This window comes from Xiphophorus hellerii, chromosome 22 (assembly GCF_003331165.1).
Source record: "Xiphophorus hellerii strain 12219 chromosome 22, Xiphophorus_hellerii-4.1, whole genome shotgun sequence".
In the NCBI taxonomy this organism is placed as follows: domain Eukaryota; kingdom Metazoa; phylum Chordata; class Actinopteri; order Cyprinodontiformes; family Poeciliidae; genus Xiphophorus; species Xiphophorus hellerii.
The window spans coordinates 2,013,756-2,031,032 of record NC_045693.1 but is presented as its reverse complement, the minus strand read 5'-3'; the positions used below and the strand labels follow the sequence as shown (position 1 = coordinate 2,031,032).

The window sequence follows — 17,277 nt, the reverse complement described above, 5'->3', positions numbered from 1 at the left end:
AGAACTCTGTTGTGTCAAACTTCAGTTTTCAGCCAAGAAAACTCCTCCATTCCTTCCTTTTTTTAGCTTAGATTTTATTATTGTATTTAATAAAATCATTCTCTACTGAAATGTCCAGACCCTCCTGTAGTACTGTCACGACCCTGAGGTGGGTTGTGACCCCCATGTTGAAGACCTCTATATTATAATATATTTTGTGGATTTTTAAACCCAAAACAAAGATTTTTATTTGCCTTAAGAATATTTGATACTTTCTGTGCTACACTGAGTTCATCAGATTCTTTATCTAAACACTAACTGTGTAAATGAGAATCTGCTCTTTGAAAAACATGCAGAAAAATGACATTTAAATAAAGAAAGTGAAAGAATAGAGCAGTTAATGGACCAAACACTATCATAAAGCAGCATACACTGTGGACATGTAATCTGTAGTGTGGTCCAACTCTGGCTCTCCTTCATGCACTGAGGGCACAGTTGTTGCTAAGCCTCTGACCTCAGATCCCCTCCTGGCACCGCTCCGGTATCCGTCAGATTCTCCCGCCTGCAGAATCCAGTAGCAAAGTTCAGGGTCGGATTAAATCCTGCTGGGATGGATATAGATGTCCTGAAGAGGTTCATCCTGAAGGAGATGACGTCCAGAAACCATCCAGGTTGGTTTCCGGTCGTCGTGTTTCAGGTTGTCTTTCTCCTGATTCTGTTTTGTTGCTTATTTTTTAAATATTTAATCAGATTTCTGTGATTTTTGTCAAAACCTCTCACAGGATTTCTCCATTATTAATAGTTTGGCCTTTTTTTGGATTACGTGTTCATTAGTGTGACCTTTGACCTAGAGATGCCAGAGAGGTCCTGACTGTGTAACAGCTGCAGAAATAGAAACAATCAAGCTGAGCGATCAGAGGAAAACAAACGGCTCCTCTGACAGGATTAGCGGCTCAGTCGGTATTTTCAGCTGCAGGTTGCAGAGCTGAGAGGCGGAAAGGCGACGCCTGTCTGCCAGCAGCTTCATCTGGCAAATTGTTCACCAGTAAGAAGATCTCCTGTGTCAGCAGAGGCTCCTCTGACTGCAGGTTCTGGCAGAAGGTTCTGGACGTGACCCGAAGGTTTTTTGCAGCTTTGGGTTTCATGCTGACGGTTCAGCGTTAGATAATTCTGCGCTGTAAGTTCACACAGAATGACGATCAGGCAGGAATCTGGTTGTTTCTGCAGGGATCTAAACAGAATCTGAACCAGAACTGCAGCAGCCTTTGGACCTGATCAGAACCCTGATCAGAACCGTGCAGGCCTCTGCAGCGGGCCGTAGAGGTGTGTCTGTGTTTACATCGGGTCGGATCAGGCCTGCTGCCTACGTGATCCGTGGTATGAGGTTTTCCATTTTCACTTCGGCTCCAGCTGGCAGCGCCGGAAGGAATGTGGGTCACAATCCGAACTTACATAACCCGGGACACACCCCCATGACTCTTCACAAACAAGTCCGGTCCTGTTGGTCCGAGGAGGCCGGGCCTGAAACCAGAGGAACGCCTGCAGCTGGAGGCCCGTCTGGCAAAAACTGATGATTCTGGTCGGGTTCTGCAGGACGGTGCCGGTTAAAGACAAAATGGCTGCTGGAAAAATGAACCTCCAGTCCTGCAGACCCGACCGTCTCCGTTCATTTAGCTGGTTAAAAGGTGCAGAATTTGTCTTCAGGTTTTTATTTCGATAAATATCAGTGTTTGATGCAGCGTTGCTCTTGTAGCCTGGGTTGGATTTTCCTCTCTGCTTCCTAAACTGAAGCGTCTGGGATTTAAAATCAGACACTTCCAGCTTTTCCCAGCAATACATTTGAAATTTAAGTAAACTGAGTCAACAGAAGCGTTTTGTTCCTCTCATGCAGTCGATTCAATGTTTCATCTGGATGCATCAGATCAGATCCTGTCACAACAACCATCCAGCTGTCTTGTGTCTGATCTCATTAAGCAGCAAGCAGACAGACGGACGGCAGGTGTGGCGCCGCCTGAAAAGCTCCAATCAGGTGAGGAATGGAAACACCTGTTCAGGCGCTGATCAGTCCTGAAGGTCATGGGAAAACGGCTCATTTTTCTCACACTGCACTGAACGTGTTCCTGATGAACAGAACCTCTGGTTCTGATGAAACCACAGCAGAGCCTTGCCTGAGTTTCTGGAAACACCCGGCAGTGTGAGGTGGCAGCAGGACGGACAGTCAGCAGAGAAATCTCCTCTGAACACAGAGAAACTTCTCATTAAACCGATTTCTGACCAATATCTGTTCAGAAAATAAGAACAGAAATCTCTGGGGCAAAAGTTCTCTTTTTCACGCTGAAGTTCATTTTACGTGGCAGCAGTTATTTTTATGCATTTGAGTAATAATCATATAAAATATTTAAATCCTTCCACTAAATTAAAAGTAACACAGTTTCACAGCTGCTGTTTTTCTGTTAAATAAGAAATGTAATTATGTTCATATTGGAGGTTTTTCTGTGTTGCATAAAGTAGATGTTGAACTGGTTTAACTGGTGCTGATCCCAGCCTGAGCCCCAGTTGGTCACTGGTCAGCCAGTTTGAAGGTTTTCAGCATCTCCTTTGTTCACAGATCCCACCTTAACGTCGCTTCCTGCAGCCCCACTCCCACAGGACAAACACAGCTGGAACATTCACCCAGACTTTAAGTAGGACACATTACTCACCAGACACTTCAGCTGATATCGGAGCAAAGCTGCTGTTTGTGCAAACATCAGGCGATAAGGCAGGGGCCAGCATCAGGGGTCAACATCAGGGGTCAACAGAAACCCCACATGGCCTTCTGGACTTTCACCATAAACACAGAACCTGCCGGGAAAGCAGATGCTTTAAAGAAAATCCTTACTTTCCCAAAGGTCAAGTCGTTTGTTTTCCTCATTGATCGAACATCAGCGAGTTTCACCGGGGCTTCATAAGACTCGAATTTAAATTCAGAACCGTTTACTCCGATCCCCTTAAACCACCTGGATATCCAGCCAGATATTATGGGATGCATTATAATTTATAGTGGATTATAAATTATAGTGGATTATAAATTATAGTGGATCATAATTTATAGTGGATTATAATTTATAGTGGATTATACCTCCAGGATATAATCCACTATAATTGGTTGAACTGCTCATCAAACAGACTGAACATCGTCGCAGGATGCAGACCATTGGTCTAGTCAAAGTCCAGATCTAAATCCTAACCTGTTAAATGATGTGGACTCAGCCTCTGTACACTGAGCTGCACTGCCAGTGAAGTCTGGTTGTGTTAATCAGATATTAATGAAGATATGAATATGTATCTCAGAAAGCAAAGCCTCATCCATCATCCTGCGTTTCTTTGTGTCATATTTAGCTGGTGAGAGTAGAAAGACGTTCATGGAGGCAGCAGCGCCGCCTCTGTTTACTGACTTCACTTTGTCTCTCCTGGTGAAAACCTGCTGGTGAAACTGGCGCTGGGAACAAGTGACATTTAACTTCTAGAAAACCTGCAGCAGTTTTAGGAAAGTTTGCACATTGTGATGAAACAAACGAATGAAAAATAATTGCCAGTACAGAATGAGGAGCAATAGAGCTAAATTTGACAATATTTCTGAGATTTGACAAGTTCATCAAACTGAAGCCAGAATCAAAAGTTCCTAACAGAAAAGAACCAAGAGATCCGAGTGTCTCCTTTGTTCCAGACCTTCATCTTTTTGGTTTTCACTTAATGGAAGAAAACTGAAAACATTTAACAGAGTCCAAGAACTTTAACAAACTGTGGAGTTTAGATGTTTATTTAGAAAAGTGAGAAACACAACTGAACATCATCTGCATAGAAATGACAGGATAATAAACCATAGTTCTCCATTATTAATGCTACAATCTAAATGGTTCTAGTTTTATGGAGATTTTATTATTAATAAAGAAACTTTTGATCAGTTGAGTTCTTTTTAAATTTTAAATTTCTTAGAGTTCTGCATAAAGTCTGCGACGGCCTCCTCTGCCTCACGACGTTTAGAGTGACGGGATCGTCTCGTTCAGTTGCGGATCCTGGAGTGTTTCTGCAGCTGATGGAGCAGAGCTGCTTCCCTCAGGAACGCCCCTCACCCGGCGGTGGACCCGGCGGTGGACCCGGCCTGGACCCGGCCTGGACCCGGCGGTGGACCCGGCCTGGACCCGGCCTGGACCCGGCGGTGGACCCGGCTGCCTCTGGGGCAAAAGGAGCTTCAGTTAGCCGCTGAATGTTTCATCATCCGCTCTGCTGAGCGCCTGATGTCTGAATTGCCCAGCAGGGCGACAGATTGTGTGTTTTACGGTAGATAAGTGGCCAAACCTGTTGGACTCATTTATCTCTCACGATGTGAGGAAAAATCATCTGGTTCTGATGCAGGAGGCAACAGTTCAGTTCAACATGGTTCTGAAGATCAGTAAAATGGAGAACCAGTTAATGTCGTTTCAGGAAGCAGAAGATAAAATTATTGTTAATATTTGATCTGTTCATGGTTTTTTCACCTACAGGAATGGTTCAATCAGATCTGATCATTTAAAACTCAAAATGTTTCCTCTGATTTCTAATCCTACTGTGATCCAACAGCGACCTCTAGTGGTGAGATGGATGCTAGCAAACCCTGTGAGCCTTCAGGACAGCTTCATCATTTCTACACTTTGCAGATAATTTTTTTCTGCTGAAAATTCAGATAGTTTTGAAATTATTATGCAAAGTGTTGAGATGAATGTTAGCTTGGAAGTTTTTAACAGACCTTTAACAGAAAGCTGCAGATTGTCACCATTAAAGTGAACCAGCACAGAGCTTGATCTCTGCTGGCAGCAGGTGACTGTGAAAGAGTTCAGAACCAACTTGAACCGGGGCCGGACTGGCCACCGGGAGAACCGGGACATTTCCTGATGGGCTGACCCCTCAGGGTCGCTGAGGGGCGGGGTCCAAGGTTGGGCTGATGTCACACCTGAAAAACAATCCATGATGTTCATGTGGATCACTCTGGTTTCTGCTGCTATAAAACTCCCACAGACTGTTGGAAAAAGACTTCATCGCCCTAGCTTTAGCTTTCTGCTGAAAAATGCCCTGCAGTGATTTGCATACTCAGAAGCATGAATGTAACCAATCACATGTCAATGAGAAAATAACTGAAACATAAAAGTTTCACAATCTTTCTCAGATTTTGGTACCACAACAGCCTTCTCCAATGTAATGTTCCACAATCTCATACTTTATTATACAAATTCAATAAGATTAATATTCACTAAGTTCACTTACTATATTACAGATTTGATCATAGAGTTTCCATTTTAGCTTTCCAGAGCAGATCTTAACTCACCCTTTGAAATATAAATATTAATGACAATATTTCATTCTTAAATTATTTCCTCATTTTATAATCAGGTTTCTACCTTCCCTCTATTGTTCACTAATATTATTTGTAACATGTATCTTAGAAAATGTCAGCACAAACGTTGTTGCTTTCTCCTCATGACTTGCTGCTGTTGTTCCATCAGTTACTAAACCAGGACAATCCGACTCTCTTCTTACACCGTTCATGGATTAATCATCTTCCAGACGTTCCCTCAGCCTGATGTTCCTCCCTCTACTTCCTGATTGAAGCTGCACAGATCCAACAGCTGCTGAAGGTCAAAGCTGATTGGCTGCAGCATCTCTGCTCTGACTTGTGATCTGCAGAGCAGAGCTCAACCCAGTTTCTGTTTTCAGGAAGTGAAACTCACACAGTTGCTGTGACTGAGAGCAGAAATGGAGCAGAATCAGCTGGACAGAGAAACTTTCTCCTGTTCCATCTGTCTGGATCTACTGAAGGATCCGGTGACTACTTCCTGTGGACACAGCTACTGCATGAAGTGCATTAGAACCCAGTGGGATGCAGAGGATCAGAAGGGAATCCACAGCTGCCCTCAGTGCAGGGAGGCGTTCACACCCAGACCTGTGCTGAAGAAGAACATCATGCTAGCAGCTTTAGTGGAGCAGCTGAAGAAGACTGGACTCCCAGCTGCTCCTGCTGACCACCGCTATGCTGGACCTGAAGATGTGGCCTGCGATGTCTGTACTGGGAGGAAGCTGAAAGCCTTCAGGTCCTGTATGGTCTGTTTGGTTTCCTACTGTAGGAATCACCTCCAACCTCACCTTGATGTCCCTGGACTAAAGAAACACAAGCTGGTGGAGCCGTCCAAGAACCTCCAGGAGAACATCTGCTCTCAGCATGACGAGGTGATGAAGATGTTCTGCCGCACTGATCAGAAGTGTATTTGTCTTATCTGTTTAATGGAGGAACATAAAGACCACGACATAGTGTTAGCTGCAGCAGAAAGGACTGAGAGGCAGAGAGAGCTGGAGGAGAGACGAGGAAACATCCAGCAGAGAATCCAGGACAAAGAGGAAGATGTGAAGCTGCTTCAACAGGAGGTGGAGGCCATCAATCACTCTGCTGATAAAACAGTGGAGGACAGTGAGAAGATCTTCACTGAGCTGATCCGTCTCCTCCAGAAAAGAAGCTCTGAGGTGAAGCAGCAGATCAGATCCCAGCAGGAAACTGAAGTGAGTCGAGTCAAAGATGTTCAGGAGAAGCTGGAGCAGGAGATCACTGAGCTGAAGAGGAAAGACGCTGAGCTAGAGCAGCTCTCACACACAGAGGATCACAACCAGTTTCTCCTCAACTACCCCTCACTGCCAGCACTCAGTGAGTCTAAAGGCTCATCCAGCATCAACATCCGTCCTCTGAGACACTTTGAGGACGTGGCAGCAGCTGTGTCAGAGCTCAGAGACTTAATGATGGACGTCCTGAGAGACTCATGGACAAACATCTCACTGATGGTCACTGAAGTGGATTTTCTACTGTCAGAGCCAGAACCAGAACCAGAACCAAGGAGCAGAGCTGGATTCTTTAAGTATTCATGTGAAATCACCCTGGATCCAAACACAGCAAACACAAAGCTGATTCTATCAGAGGGGAACAGGAAGGTGGCAGCGATGCATCAACATCAGTCTTATCCTACTCATCCAGACAGATTCACCCGATGGCCTCAGGTTCTGGGCAGAGAGAGTCTGACTGGACGCTGTTACTGGGAGGTGGAGTGCACTGGGAGAGTTCGCTTAGCAGCTGCATACAAGAATATCAGCAGAGCAGGAGGTGGAAATGAATGTGGATTTGGAGGTGATGACAAATCTTGGGCATTAATTTGTTCACAAACCAGATTACAATTTGGTCATAACAACATCTGGACCTTCGTCTCAGGTCCAGTTCCCTCCAGAGTGGGAGTGTTCCTGGACCACGGAGCAGGTCTTCTGTCCTTTTACAGCGTCTCTGAATCCATGACTCTGATCCACAGAGTCCAGACCAGATTCACTCAGCCGCTGCTGGCTGGGGTTGCAGTTGGTTCTGAATCATCTGCAGAGTTCTGTTCTGTAAACCCAACTAGGTCTTCTCTCTGATTGTTGATCAGGGTTCATGGTTCTGGAGTTTCTGCTCTGTTGTTCTGTTCATCTTTGGTGTTTCTTTCATTCTTAAATGTCAGAAATATTTTTTCATGAGAATCTGAACGTCTCTGGGCTCCAACAGCCTAGTTTTAATATTTGTATTGATGTATTAAATGTTCCGGTTTCTCTTCCTCTGATCTGCAGAAAAAATGTTCTTCTTGTTTAAATCAGTTGAGACTGAAGTGAACTGAACTTCCTTCTGTTTTCTTTATTGTGATTAAAAGAAGAAACTAAAACTAACATCAACCTAGAACTGATTCTGTTTTCTATGATTTAGATAGGAAAATAAATGTCTAGTTTTGTTTCTTTTGGTTTTCTTCAATAAAACAACTTGTTTACAGAGAAATTTGAAATTTATTCTCTTTGTTTTTACAGTATATTGTGAGTTTTTTCATTTAAAGTGCAGAAATATTTCTATCAGAGTCTCATGTGACGCTGGAGAAGACAAGCTGCTCACTAAGCCCAACTCACATCATGGATCTTCAAGTCATCCATAAAGTGCAACTTCCACTTACAAACTTTCTCCAGCTGGGGGCAGCAGAGATTCTTGAGTGTAGAACAAGAAGCTGCAGCTTCGTGAAGAAGGACATTTGGGTCCAACAATAGGAATCCAGGAAGAAGAACTTTCTGTTGATCTCAGGAAAGTTCTGGTTCTGTTGCGGGCGGTCTTTGGTTTAATTGGCCATCAAAGAACAAAACAGATAAATATTTCTGTGAATATTTGCTCTAAGATTGTTGAACCTCAGCAGAGAAAATGACCACGAGCTTTCAGGAGAGATTTACTGTTGGCTGTCAGGCCAACATTATAACTTTGCTTTTCTACTCTGGAGTAAAAAACAAAGTTTAGTTTTTATAAGTATAATTTTAAAACTTTGTGACCCACATGTAGATAATCCCCTGGGATGTGGAATCGAACCTTGCAGAGGTTCACACTGTCAGTCAGTCACACAAAAACAACTTAATATTACAAGAAAAACATGATGCTAACTAGCCTTAGCATTCACAACAGATTCTGCTGACTGGGAGAAGCTGCAGTGTAGCAGAGAGGAGGAGGGATGAGCATCACCACATGAAGGATGATTGACAGCGCTAAGACCCGCCTCCTTGCTCTGATTGGTTGTTTCTAGTTAGCACTAGGAGAAGGAAGATCAACTCAGTTTGTTTGACAGATTGTCTTTGTCATAACAAACTTTCATGACATGGTGACAATTTCAATAAATACATTAAAAAAAGTTTTATACCAGCTACATACTGCAGCTGTAGGCCTGGTCTTACATTTTTATATCAGTTCATTATGATTTAAGCAAGTTAGAAGTTTCTTATAAACATTTTAATAATGACATGAGGTGTTACTTAAATTTTCTCCAGCATTAATTATGTTTAAAACTAAAGAACTTGCTTCAGACAGAGGACAGAGTCCCACCAGGACGTCCCTCCGGGTCCATGTTGGTCGGTTCCAGCAGAGACCAGGAGGACAAACTGAATCTGAAGGAGAGCTGGGGAATAAAAGCTGATGTGAGGCGATGCAGCGGCTGCCAGACCCTCTGCGGCAGGCGGCCAGCGTCCAGCATGGGGGGCCTCATGCTCTGACCCCTGCTGCCTCCTCCTGGGGTCGGAGAGCCCGGTTCTGTGTTTCTGTGTTCAGGGACAATCAGGCCACTGTGGAAAAGTGAAGTGGGAGTTGGGGTTCTGATGTGGGGACTGGAGTTTGGACGTGAAAAGCCAGGAATAAGTGGAGGTCTTGGTTCTCACCTGACGGCTTGTTTTCCTTCCTTTCATCGTTTGTTCTGCAGAAACAAACATGTTGATGAAATTCATTCAGATGAATGAACTCCAGCATGAAGCCTGGTGTGAAAAACAAGCAGTGAACTGCAGAATCTGCTACAGTAGAGCGGCTGAAGCAGGAAGTGAGTGCGTTGATTGGCATTCAGATGAAATGACCAAGATGTAAACAGCTCTCAGCCTGCAGGGGCCGCCGAGCCCGAGAATGATGCTGCTGTTCACAGCATTACACAACATCCTGGATTCAGCCCAAGCATTCACTCCTTTATTTCACTGCTTTCAGCAGCAAACAGCCACATTTAAAGGCACATCAGATCAGGATCCACAGCAGAACCGAGTCCTCAGACGTCTTCTAAACCTTTAAGACTGAAAACTTTCCTGTGATAAAGCTTGTAATTATTCTGATCTGTTTATAACTAGAACTGTGAACTCAGGCTGCTGAACACTTCTCACTCTTTCTCCTTCTTGCCGTTAACTTTATGGTTTCTGTTTTTTCTTCTGTGAACTTTCACCTGGCTTCAGTTTAACTGCAGCAGAGTTTCTGTTATAAACGTCCTCAAAACTTTGTCAATATTCCTCTAATGTCGAAGAAACACGCAGTGTTTCCATGAAAGAAGAAACGCAATTAAAATGACATGTGAATAAGTTTATTCATGCGATAAGTTATTAAAAAAACATGGCGCGCCATCATCCTCCTCCACTTCCTGTTGTCTTCTTCTTCGTGCTTTCTGCCAGTAGTAACATCCTGTTGATCATGTGACTGATGAGAAAAAGTTTTTCCATTGGAGTTTTGTCAAATAAATCAATTTTGATACAGCCTAAAAAAACAATTGAATTAAAGTATTCAGTTTATTGACCTTATTTAAATCAGAGTGAACTTTATTTATGTAGCAATAATATTATTGATGGTGTGTTTATGACTTGTTCCTCTTCACTGGAGACTGTTGATCATTTGAAGCCTTAGTTTATAAATATAATATTTAGCCTAGTCTGTAAACTAAATATTTAGCATGGGAATTAAATATTTAGTTTGGATCTATCACATTTATAAACATATGAATTACAGGTGAAAATATAACAGAAAATTAAAAACACAGAGGCTAAATGAACTGAAAATATTGCTGTTAATTTTTTATTGTGTAACTTTACGGCTTTCCGTTCTGGACGCGTCCTGCCGGGTTTGATTCTGACCCAAACCGCCTAAATCAGCTGAATAATTAACATCTGAACTTTTAGCCAGGAGTCCCACTGATGACCTCATTATTTCATCCATTTCATGTGAAATGAATCACCCATTCATTTCAACAGGTGTGCTGCTGAAACGATTCTGAGGTTTCTGGAGAAGTTGATGGCGACCAGGTGAGGTGGATCAGGAAACCGTCCTGAAACTCAGAGATGACAAAAATCATCCACAGAAACGTTCAGGAAGATTTTAGTCTGATGTTAGAAACTGGTATCGACACAAAAAGAATTGAATTATTGACCACAAACATCATCTCAGTTAACAATGGTGATTATTTAATGTCGGTTAAAAACGGCCCAACATCACAAAACTAAACATCAGGAATCTAAAACACTAAAAACACGACTTCACTTCATCAGGTTATTACTGCAGATTCAAACTGAATCTGTTTTAACTAACTTGGTTTACAGAGTAGTTAATTTTAATGTATTAATCTAACAATTAATCCTTAAAAAATATGCAGAATTACCAAAAATTCTCAATCAAATGTGAATTAAATTGGTTTTCCTCTAACCTTCAGAGAGCAGTTTGAGAAATTTTACACAAATCCTTAGAAATGAGCTGACCAGAACTCCCCAAAAGGTTAAAAACACAACTTCCCTCCACTGATTTCAGATTTAATTCACACTATCATCAATAAAAAAAAACAAATTTCTCTAATTTCTTTAATCAGCCCTCAAAAAACTTGACGAAGAAGGAGCAGACGGAGTGCCAGCCGTCGCTGCAGTACGTCTGCACCGGCTCCATGTCGTTCACCATTCCTTCGTCGTCAAACTCAGTCCTCTCCTCCCGCTTCTTTTTCTCCGCCTCATCCTCCTTCACCTTCTTCTTTCTCTTCTCCACCTTCCCTCCATCGGAGCTCTTCGCTCCGGCCTCTCCTTTTTTCTTCCCTCCCTCCTTCGCTGCGTTCTTGTCCTCCTCCCCGCTGCGCTGAGCCAGCTTCATGTGGGCCTCGCCAGGCGCCTTTTTGCAGGTTTTGGCCTTTAGCACTTTCTCTCCTTCGCAGGCGTTCTCCCGTTTCTTCAGCTTTCCCACCAGCTGCTTCCAGTACTGGCTGGACTTCATGCTGTAGGCCTGGCAGAGATTGGGTTTACCAGCATAACGACACCAGTACCTGGGAACAATAACAAGAAGATGATTGGACTCCAGGACACTGAAAGGCAGGAAAGACCCAGAGCTGCTGCAATGGATGCGAGTTTAAACCAAAGAATGAACCGAGACATTTTTAAAACCATTTGTTATTGATATTCCCTGAACCAGTCCTGCTTCAGCAGACTTTTGTCAAGGCAAGCCGCCTTCTCGGATCAAACACGCGGTGCAGGATGTATGGATCACTCCTGTTGTTCCTCACTGCCATCGTCGCTCAATGAAGCTCAAAGCTGTGCAGGATATCAATGACTGATAGACCTGATAGCTTTTTGTCATGTTTCTACGTCTGGCCTCACCTCTCTGCGTCTCCTTCGGTTTCTGTGGAGCAGTTCACTACCAGGCTCACCAGACCTTCACCAGATGTTTGCCATGTGCAGCGATGGCCCTGCTTGGTGCTCAGCTCTCCGGAACTGAGCACCGAACGGTTTCTGGACCGCCGGGCCGGTGGCGGCGACGACTGGGGCTGGCGAGGTTTGTCCCGTTTGTCCTGACCAGGCGTCCGCTTGGCCTCAGCGAGGAAGACGAGGCAGAGGAGGAAGACACAGCAGCACAGAGCAGCACGCATGGTGGCTGAGGAGGGGACAGAAGATATCTGTTAAAAAGGCTGCGCTCCTCTTTCTATTTACTGGATCTGGAAGCACTTATCCTTTGTACCTTCTGGACGGAAGGCTTCAGTTAAACCAAACCATGTAAAACCAGTATTGGTCCAAGTACATATTAAAGTTCACACAGGATGAAAAGCCCACAAGACATTAAGATCTGAGCGAAACATGAAAGGCCTTGCAGGATGTTGTCGAGAGCCTCAGGAATGATTAAAAACCCAACGGCGTTTTATGACATGTGACAAAGACTGGAAAGTTTTAATGGTGGATACTCATGTGGTGTCAGGCTGACATGGTTTATATTCATGGTGGCAGCATATTGGGGGAACATGTCCATGATGTGGATCAGTTACAGGAGAACTGGACACACTGGTCCTGTGTTTAAGGTCTTAACCTTTCCCTCAACAGCTGTGCTGCCCTACAGAAATGCTCCAGACTCAGATGTTGAGGTACTGAGGTAGACATGTGACACCATGGCAGTAGCACCATACTGGTGTAGCACCATGTCTTAGTTAGCTTAGGTATGTTAGCTGCAACCTGGTGTCATCCAGAAGAGCCTGGCCAGGATACAGGGCTTGATGTGACTTTGGGTTTCCATGGTGACGGTTGTTGATAAAGAGATAAGATCCAGGTTGTGGCTCATAATGTGGAGGGACTGATGACAGAAAACCAGATAGAAACTTCCTTAAAGGGGCACTTTGCCTTTAACTAGGTCATCCTAATGTGATAATCCATAATCTAAACCAGACTCTATCAAACTCTAGTCCTCCAGTTGCTGTCCTGCAGGTTTTAGATGTGCCTCAGGTACAAAACACTGGAATGAAACGGCTTAATTACCTCCTCCATGTGTAGATCAGTTCTCCAGAGCATTAATGACCTAATTATTCTGTTCAGGTGGTGCAGCAGAGACTCATCTAAAGGTTGCAGGACAGCGGCCCTTAAGGACTGGAGTCTGGAACGTCTGTCAGGATTCAGCTACAAACTAAAATACAGACATTATTACCACAGTATCTCAGGCTAAATATGTTGTTTTCATCCACCTGCTAATCCATTGTCTTTCTCTCATCTGAGATCAGATCATGGAGGTAAGAGGACCAGCAGTGAATCTAAGACATTCCTCCTTCAAAGATGATCTCCGGCTGATTCTGGGGATTCCAGAGGAATAGAAAGTACCGCCAGTGAGCTCTGGATCTGCCTCAGGTACTGCTCCCAGGAGGTTCTGCCAAGAAAACCTCCTCCAGGTGGCGACCCGATCAGATGTCCAAACAGCTGCATTATGGGCTCAACACACAGGGAACAAACAGCAGCAACAGGCCGAAGTCTCTGCCATGTAACGGGATGAAACCCATTACATGGCAACAGATAGCAATGACAGCAACAAAAATAGAACATTTTTGTGGCTAACCAATGTGTGTTTGTCTACATGTACAAACTATGCACACATTTCCCAGTTGCCAGTTGGAGGAGGGTCGGTGAGTGTCGCCTCATGGTGCAGGTTCCAGAGGAAATGGAGGGAGCAACGTCCCGCCCTGTCTCTCAAGGCTCAGTCCAAACAAACAAAGGAACCTCCGTATACATGATCCTGTGTCCTTTCTTAAAGAGGAGCACCACTCACATTACCTCACACAAGGCTCCTAAACCAAATCTCCATCTCTTGCTCCGTCCCACGTCACAAGACACTAAGATATTTTCCCTCCTCTGTTTGAGGCACAGGCTGAGGGAAGAACCATTTCTACTGCCACATGTCCATTCCTATTGGTCACACTGGGAACAACAATGGGTGATGATGTAACTAGAAGACGTCTCATCATGGCGTCACCGTGATTCGATCACTGTCAGTTGGGTTCCTCATCTAGGCCTGAGTCTTCAGGTCTCTAATGACGGCCGACTCCTGGAGGGTCAACCCAGGATCCCAAAACTCTCCCATCATGATAACGAACCACCATACCTCACCGCAGAACCCTAAAAACTCTACACCAAACCTAAGATACATGTAAATCAGTAATAAAGTCCACACACTGCAATATAAGGTACGTTGCTTCATGCAGTGAATTTGTGCAATCAAATAAATGATGAATTCATTCCACTCAGAAAAATAATTACAGAAAATAATGAACCAACCAGAATAGTGAATGTTACAGTTTAGTGTTTACTGGATGCAAAAGTTACTGAAAGTTAGCATAGTTAACAGTTTATCTTCAAAATTCATCCAATTCAGTTCAGTCAGATTCAGCTGCTTCAGGAAGTTAAAGTGCAACAAAAGAGTCAGAACCAGACTGGACCGTTCCTCCCTCCCACTAGGATGAAATTCATTCTAGAAAACTGCAAAATCAAAACGAAATGCATCTTTTTAAAATCAAAAACCTTTCTGGAGTTTCTCAGAGTTTCTCTGCCGTGAAGAATGAACGTTTGAGCAGAGAAAGTCACCAGATGTCAAACAAAGACAAGCAACACGATAATAATCCTCTCTGATCTCCGTCATTCTGATCATCCTCGTTAATAAGTCATAACTCTCCGTCTGCACCAGGCAGAGAGCAGAGGCAGTCGTTGCCGTTTCTTACCCTTGGATGCTGCTGAGAGGTCGGAGTCGCTGTGAGAGCCTGGGGGCCACAGACACTCGGATAAAAGAGGGCAGGAGACGAGGATAAAGGAGGAGCGGGAGAAAGAGGAGGCCCGGGGGGGGGCTATTCGAAGAACTGCCCTGAGAAACCCTCCCACATTTACCCTCCACATTTACCCCCCTCAGAAAGCATCTGTGAGAAAACAACAACAGAGTCTGTAGGGTTTCTCTTTATTCGCCACACAGACAATAATTCAAACTTTCAGCTGTTTTTTCTCCCAGTGTTTCCTTGGAGGAGCTGCATGTTGCTGTTGGGTTGCAGCAGGAATCCAGCCTGGATCCGTTCATGGAGCAGTTAGCAGGTTCTCCCACCGCTCAGAAACATGACCCTCAGGTTCTCTAGTAAATCTACATTTCTCTACGACTCTCTGTACTCTGTGACAGACAAACGACACAATGCGTGGGAATCAATTTGATCCAGATTTTTGTGCCACAATTCGATCCACAATCAATTTTCAATTCACAATGATTATTCACGATGTCGTCTGCTTCACGTCCTCAGCCTGCTCTGTAAGGCAGAGCGATAAATGGAGACAGTAAAGTATCGTTTCCACTCCTGGATCCTCCTTTTGTTTTCATTTTTCCTCTGGATTCTTCTATTAATCTCCTCTGGGTTACATGATGATAATCTGTAAGTTTTCCTTGTGATTAAAGCTTTACTAATCTCCTCCATCATCTGCCTCTGATTCTGGTTCAACATGAAACCAAGAACAACTTCCTCAATCCAGGATCAGTTCACCAGCTGCTGTCCATTGACCATGAAATCGTGCAAATTGGAATTAGAAAAATAAATTTGCTTGATGGAAACAGAATAATTTAGAAACAACTCACATTTTTCAATAAAAGCCCAAGACTTGGGAAAGAACCTCTGCTTGGACAGAGAGGAGCAAACAGCTTGACTAATTGTTCTTCTGATGGAGCAGATTTCATTCCAGGAGGTCAACTCCTAATTCTGGGAACTTCCAAATACACATTCGGTAAAACGGAGCCAGAACTGCACAAATGGAGGACAGTAACGCCATTGGTCGAAGCTTCCCAATACACACCAGTAGAGTTGGTATAGAAAACTGAGGTCAGAAGTAGAAGTCAAGAGATTTTGGATTTCTGTAACGATGTAAATGTGATGCTTTGGGTTACACAGATGTGCATTAAATCTCTTCCCGTTTTGGCTGTGTGTGATGCCCACGGGTGTGTGCTCACAATAGAAAAAAGGAGCATGCATTTCTTTAAATGTTTAAGGGGTTAATGACGATGGGTGTAGTAATGGTGTTTCACCAGTAGGTGGCGCATGGAGGCTCTGAGCTGCCTGTTCTGCCGTTTCTCATAAGCTGAGAGAAATTGCAGTAACACAGACTGCGTGTGCTCATTTACATGCTGTTTTTCAGGTGAGATAACCTTCAAGTTCGTTTTAATAAAGTACTTTTTGATTATTTGGTACTGTTCGAGAAATGTTTAAGGAAAAGCGTCAATGTGTGAAAGATATTGAAAGAGTTTTGTTGTGTTTCGGAGCCAGCAGCGGCTACAGGAAGTAGCTAACATGCCGTGATGCTAGTTGGTTAGCACAATGTAGCGGCGGATAATAGCGGGATATATACAGATAATAGCGGGATATATATATACTGTAGGTGCAACCACTAACAGTAACCGCTTATAAAGGAAGTTGGGATATATAATATATATTCCGTGGTATGAGAGTAATATGCTGTTATCAGGCTGCAGGGTTTATTTGTGTTCTGGTGGAAGGTTAAACTGTGATTTAATGCATTCACTTAATTAAAGTAGTTTGAATCCTAATAGTTATGCCAGTTTACAATAACTTTAGATACATGCTCATTAATTATGTCACTGTGTGATTAAATATGCATATAAGGTGCAGTGAATTGAAGGTACATGTTACCTGAGGGAATTGGGACAAAATATGATGTTATTTGATTATTTCTGGTTTAAGGAAAGTGAATGTTGATGTTGATGTCAATGATGGAATATGTCTAATATGTACAGTAAATTACTGAACTATAAATTGGGCTGTATTGACAGTTAAATGAGCTGGTTTGTTCAATAAATAAGCTGAGAGAAATTGGAGTAACAGACTGCGTCGTGTTCTCATTTACATTTACATTTTTCAGCTTCATCTGCTGCTGACGGGTCCGGATCCCTGGTACCAGTTACATGTGAGCAGAGAGAATTTGTATCATTTCTTCATTTATATATTCCATCAGTTTATTCCTCCATACTTATTGAGTGAACAAACTTATTCACGTGATTTTAATCGCGTTTCTTATTTGATGGAAATAAGAATTGCTAAATTGTTTGTATTTTTTTACGTTCATGGAATATTGACAAAGTTTTGCACATCTGTAATGTAAACGCAGCTGCTGATGATCTGTGGGTTT

General features: G+C 43.4%; 2 protein-coding genes across 2 annotated transcripts; one reads left to right on the top strand and one right to left on the bottom strand.

Moving 5' to 3' along the window:
* The first annotated feature begins 5,697 nt into the window (after positions 1-5,697).
* LOC116712765 (tripartite motif-containing protein 16-like) lies at positions 5,698-7,834 on the top strand. Its single transcript, XM_032552599.1, has one exon. The coding sequence runs from the start codon at positions 5,752-5,754 to the stop codon at positions 7,441-7,443; it is 1,692 nt and encodes a 563-aa protein (XP_032408490.1). The 5' UTR covers positions 5,698-5,751; the 3' UTR covers positions 7,444-7,834.
* A 2,933-nt stretch (positions 7,835-10,767) lies between these two features.
* fgfbp3 (fibroblast growth factor binding protein 3) lies at positions 10,768-15,012 on the bottom strand. The gene is made up of 3 exons (XM_032553946.1): positions 14,826-15,012; positions 11,959-12,232; positions 10,768-11,627 (listed from the first exon to the last, which is right to left on the bottom strand). Exons 1-3 carry the CDS (start codon positions 14,995-14,997, stop codon positions 11,183-11,185), a joined length of 891 nt encoding a protein of 296 aa, XP_032409837.1. The 5' UTR covers positions 14,998-15,012; the 3' UTR covers positions 10,768-11,182.
* Between the last annotated feature and the right edge of the window lie 2,265 nt (positions 15,013-17,277).